Source organism: Heptranchias perlo, chromosome 1 (genome assembly GCF_035084215.1).
Source record: "Heptranchias perlo isolate sHepPer1 chromosome 1, sHepPer1.hap1, whole genome shotgun sequence".
In the NCBI taxonomy this organism is placed as follows: domain Eukaryota; kingdom Metazoa; phylum Chordata; class Chondrichthyes; order Hexanchiformes; family Hexanchidae; genus Heptranchias; species Heptranchias perlo.
The window spans coordinates 93062499-93068498 of record NC_090325.1 but is presented as its reverse complement, the minus strand read 5'-3'; the positions used below and the strand labels follow the sequence as shown (position 1 = coordinate 93068498).

The window sequence follows — 6000 nt, the reverse complement described above, 5'->3', positions numbered from 1 at the left end:
AAGAAACAGTCATAGGCAGAGGCCAATGACTTAGGCAGAAAAGTAAGCACCAGCCCTAAAATTCCCAATCTAATTTGGCAGGGGGGGGGGGGGGGGGGGGGGCGATGGAGGAAAAAGTGAGAGGGTTCAGTTCATAAAGTGTGGTGGAGATAGATTAAGTTTCCCAGTAGTCTAGGAAGGCTCATCTTCTCTGGACAGTTTCTCCTTCCCCCCTCCTGACTCCAGACCATTTAAAATTTAACGTAGGCTGAATTGTTTTAAATGTCCATTTCTCGCTGTTAATCTATCCTGTTTTGGTTATTCAGGAGTACAGGTTTTGAGAGAGAGAAACAGAAACCAGGAGACACCTAGAAGCATTTATTTCTTTATGCAACAAAAATTTAAATATGATCATGTGTACATCAAAATGTACACTAACTACAATGAACAATGTCTGGAATCATAACATTGATGCAACAGTAAAGAATTTCACTAAAATAAACAAACGAAGATGAGCGTGAACTGGGAGACAAACTGGTGAAAAATAGGTTTTAAAAAAAATTCAACATACCAATAAAAACACTCAGTTAAATGCATTAACAATTCGAACTGTTTGAACTGTCTTCACAAGCTGCCAAAATCCAATTTTTTTTCTAAAACACTTCATTTTTTACATCATTGGTTACAGAGCCTGGTAACTTGAACATCTCATCATAAAACTGGTCTTTCAAAAGTACCTCATTTACTTCAAGATCTGATACAAAAATCTGAAACTCAAACGTTTCCATTTACCTTTCAGAGCAATATAGTTTTATAAGAAAGTAGAACATAAAAGGCCTCTGATAAAATTTCATAAATTAAAAGTACTAAAAGCAGGTTTTTAAAAGTAATGTTAGGATAGAGGAAATGCTTTTTTAACATTCTGTTCTAATTTTTACTCTTTCCAATATTCAACATTAAAAAGTGGAATTCAAGAACAACCCATTAAGTAGAGTACTGAACTCCCACATCAGGGTCCCTTGAAACCCCAAATTCAAACACCAGCTTAAACAAACATTTGAACTTAGCTAGCTGTAAAGGTTGAGCTTGACCAGTTCTCAGCCAGGTTGCCAGATGGGAAAGTTTTGCAGTAACAGAGTGCTCAACCATGTAGGGAAGGGGTACACAGAAAGACAAGCAGTCCTATCCCACCCTAGAAAGTGTGTTGCCTATTGGCCAACAAAGAGCAGTATACTGGCAACCATGGAGAAATTCATAGCTCAGATCAGCTCCCACTTTCCCGGGTAAAGGAAGGTAAGCAGAAAAAAAAACAAATGAGGATAAATTGTGGGAAAAAATCATTTTAAAGGCAGCAATTCCAACACCATTGCCATCACTGGACTTCAGTCTGTATTCACAAAAGGCTCAAATTTCCCTGTGCAAGTTCCATTAACTGTCAATATAAATTACACAAAAAACATGATGTTTTTGTAAACACAGACTCTGGACAGTCTACAGATACACACACCTTGCTGAGATTTCTTTTTAAAAAGGATAAACAATGTGGATTCAGTGCAAAATTTTAGAGAACAGTGTCAAAAATATCCCCAACTTTTAACGGCAGACTTTAGTATTACACCTTTTAAATCTTTACCACAATATTTATGGCAGTAGCTTCAAATATTATATGCACATATTCAACTGCTCTTTTAGCCACAGTTTTATTCTTTAACTCTCACCAAAATCAAATTCTATTCAAATTGGGACTATTTTAAATAACACAAATGCTTCTGCCTGCAAAAATTAATAGTAACATGTGACTCTATGATGCACCATTGCCGACTTCACAAATCAGTGTAATAACTTACTTTGGAAGGTAAAACTGTTGTAGCAAATTACTAATGCATAATTAAAATAGTTACATAAGACATCTTGTAACAAAATCCCAATCTAGCGATTATTTTTATGAGAGTCAATAGCGGTTAAGTAATCTTAACATATAAAGATGCTGCATAAAAATAATCCCGGGGAATTACAATGCTGCCCTCCAACATTGCAAAAATTAAATTTTCAGTTAAAATTTAAATAAAGGAGTTCAATAATATCTTAACCCAAACTCTGATGCAGTGTTGTCCTGATGTTTTGAGGGTGAGAAGTTGTGTAAACTAATTTAAGTTTTTGTATAGTATCTCAATCCTTTTATGTGGTACATCTCCCTCAGTGGCAAGGAATACTTCTTTTCTACAGCCTTTGTCTCCTTCCCTTTGGCATGGACTTTCTTCTTACCTACACAAAAAAAATTATGAAAAGTTGAAGAAAGCAAAAAAGATTTCTTACTGAACAGGCACATATACAGATTGATTTGTGAATCAAAGTATCCTTACAAGATCAAAAATAAATATATCAAGACACAAGGGTGAGGAGAGCTTAAAAATATTTGTGGGAATAACAACTTGCATTTATATTTGTTAGTGTAGAAAAAAGGCCCACAGTGCTTCACAGAGGAGAAAAGTGAATGGTTTGCAACAGGACTAGGAGAGGTGACTGAAAGTTTGATTTTTGATTTAAGGGATGGGTTTGGAGAAGTATTTTAAAGATGAGTAGAGAGCAAGAGGGGTTTAGGGAGGGAGTTTCGGAGAGTAGGACTGAGATAGCGGAAGGCACTAAAGGTAGAGAGATGGAGACACACAGGTCAGAGACAGAGTAGCAGAGGGCATGGGAAGGAATGTAAGGCTGGAGAAGGTTGCAGAAATAGGGTAGAGTGAGGGTATGGAGAGATTTATAGATGAGGATGAGGAATTTAAATCTGATCCTTTGGAGGATGGAGAGCCAATGTAGATTAGTGGGTATCAGTATTTAGACAGAATTTTGGATGATTTGGAGTTTGCGGAGAGTGGGAGGCTGGCAAAGAGCGTAGGAGGAGTCAAGTTAATAGGTATTTAGTTTCAGCGGTGACAGAGGTAAGATGGGTTGAAGGCAGACAATGTTGTGGATGTGGAGGCAGTTCTGGTGATGGATATATGAGTTTGAAGCTCAACTTTGTTTTCATGGCAGATGAGTAGGTTGATCAACAAGAATAAGATCTATTTTTTGGACTCAAACTATAAAAGAGTCTCAGAATTGTAGTTGTATTTTCCTTAACAGGACCATGTCGGTTGAAATTTCACAAGTTTTATCCTCTTGGCAGTTATTCCCTCCCTCAAAAGGCTAAATAAGCTGAAGAGAGCAGGACAAAGGATAAGCTTGATGGTCTATGTGAATTTTTGTTTTTTCATACTTGGCTAACCACAATATACATGTTCTTGCTGAGATCAAGATGGCAGTTTCTCAAACTAGATATAGGTGCAGAGTTCAGGAGGGGTGGCAATAGCCCTGTCCTCATGCATTCTTTTAGAAATGACGGTAGAGTGTCTTTTTTTTAAATTTAGAAAAAAGATTCAGCGTTGTATCTTGTGGGGAGGTTCATCAAAGGTGCCATTTCATATCACTTCTATGGATGGGTACCGCAACATGGTGGGTAATTTTAACCCCCCATATGGCTCCATTCTTTTATCTGTTTATTATACACAGAAATATTTTGAAGCAATCCCCAAGTTGAAATTTCGAACAGTTAACCATGGATTTTCTGCAGCAGTTCAAAATATTAGATATACAGGCACATAAAAACTGCTCTTCAATAAGCAACTCAATGTGAAATACTAAGCAGTGCTAAGAATCTTGAAATACTAAGCAGTGCTAAAATCTTGAAATCACAGAACCATAGAAAGTTACAGCACAGAAGGAGGCCATTCGGTCCATCGTGTCCGTGCCAGTCGAAAAAGAGCCATCCACTTTCCAGCACTTGGTCCATACCCTGTAGGTTATGGCACTTCAAGTGCTCATCCAAGTACTTTTTAAAATGAATTGAGGGTTTCTGCCTCTACCATTCTTTCAGGCAGTGAGTTCTAGACCCCCACCACCCTCTGGGTGAAAAAATTTCTCCTCAGCTCCCTTCTAATCCTTCTACCAATTTCTCTTTAAGTGCTTTAAATCTAAGTACCCAGGTCACTGACCCCTCTGCTAAAGGAAATAGGTCTTCTCTATCTAGTCCCGTCATAATTTTATATACCTCAATTAAATCTCCCCTCAGCCTTCTTTGTTCCAAAGAAAACAACCCCAGCCCATCCAATCTTTTCTCATAGCTAAAATTCTCCAGCCCTGGCAACATCCTTGTAAATCTCCTCTGTACCCTTTCTAGTGCAATCACGTCTGTCTTGTAATGTGGTGACCAGAACTGTACCAGAACTACCTTCAGGGATCTGTGGACATGCACTCCAAGGTCCTTTTGTTCCTCTACACCTCTCAGCATCCTCCCATTTATTGTGTATTCCCTTGCCTTGTTTGCCCTCCCCAAATGTATTACATCACGCTTCTCTGGATTGAATTCCATTTGTCACTTCTCTGCCCACCTGACCAGTCCATTGATATCTTCCTGCAGTCCACAGCTTTCCTCCTCACTATCAACCACATGGCCAATTTTTGTATCATCTGTAAACTTCTTGATCAAGCCCCCCACATTCAAGTGCAAATCATTTATACCACAAAAAGCAAGGGACCTAATACTGAGCCTTGCGGGACCCCACTGGAAACAATCTTCCAGTTGCAAAAGCACCCGTCAACCATCACCCTTTGCTTCCTGCCACAGAGCCAATTTTGGATCCAGCTTGCCACTTTCCCTTGTATCCCATGGGCTTTTACTTTTTTAACCAGTCTGCCATGTGGGACCTTGTCAAAAGCCTTGCTAAAATCCATGTACACTACACCAAACGCGTTACCCTCATCGACCTTCCTTGTTACCTGCTCAAAAAATTCAATCAAGTTAGTCAGACACGACCTTCCCATAACAAATCCATGCTGACTGTCCTTGATTAACCCGTGCCTTTCTAAATGACGATTTATGCTGTTCCTCAGAATTGATTCCAATAATTTGCCCACCACCGAGGTTAGACTGACTGGCCTGCAATTACTCAGTCTATCCTTTTCTCCCTTTTTAAACAACGGTACAACATCAGCAGTCTTCCAATCCTCCAGCACCATGCCTGTAGCCAGGGAGGATTGGAAAATGATGGTCAGAGCCTCTGCTATTTCCTCCCTTGCTTCTTTTAGCAGCTGGGGATACATTTCATCTGGGCCTGGCGATTTATCTACTTTCAAAAGATGCTAAAACCCTTAATACTTTCTCTCTCACTATGTTTATCCCATCCAATATTTCACACTCCTCAACTACAATGTCTGCATCGTACCGCTCTTTTGTGAAGACAGACGCAAAGACGCAAAGTATTCATTAAGAACCATACCCACATCTTCCGCCTCCACACACAGGTTAACTTTGTGGTGTCTCATCGGCCCTACTCTTTCCTTAGTTATCCTCTTGGTCTTTACGTATTTTAAAAACATTTTTGGGTTTTCCTTAATTTTACTTGCCAGTACTTTTTCATGCCCTCTTTTTCCTTTTTAATTTCACCCCTGCACTTTCTATACTTCTCTAGGCTTTCTGCAGTATTGAGCTCTTGGTGTCTGACATAAGCTTCCCTTTTATGCCTTATCTTACCCTGGATGCTCCAAGTCATCCAGGGGGCTCTAGATTTGGCAGTTCCACCCTTTATCTTTGTGGGAACATGTTTACTCTGAATGCCTCCCACTGCTCTGACAGTGATTTACCTTCAAGTAGCTGTTTCCAGTCCACTTTTGCTAAATCACTTTTCAGCTTAGAAAATGCCATGTCTTGGTATCCTGTCCTAGAAACTACAAAAAAAAAATCAAGGCTCTGATTGGGAGATTATCCATCACAAAATAAAAAAACAACATTTTAAAATAAATTTAGAGCTAACATATTCAAAGCTAAGATCATAAGAAATAGGAGCAGGCCATATGGTCCCTCGAACCTGCTCTGCCATTTAATAAGATCATGGCTAATCTTCGACCTCAACTCCACTTTCCCCATATCCCTTTATTCCCTTAGAGTCCAAAAATCTATCGATTGCAGTCTTGAATATACTCAAC

The 6000-nt window shown here is 39.1% G+C and overlaps 1 protein-coding gene across 5 annotated transcripts in view; it reads right to left on the bottom strand.

Annotated features, from left to right (window-relative positions):
• Window positions 1-342: 342 nt before the first annotated feature.
• pds5a (PDS5 cohesin associated factor A) overlaps window positions 343-6000 on the bottom strand; it is a 215291-nt gene continuing 209633 nt past the window's right edge. For all 5 annotated transcript variants that reach the window (XM_067988526.1, XM_067988505.1, XM_067988495.1 and 2 more), the window contains one exon: window positions 343-2244. Coding sequence is in view for 2 of the 5 variants with exons in the window: in XM_067988515.1 (XP_067844616.1) it covers window positions 2200-2244 (45 nt within the window). In the remaining 3 variants the exon portion in view is untranslated. The remainder of the gene's footprint in view (window positions 2245-6000) is intronic.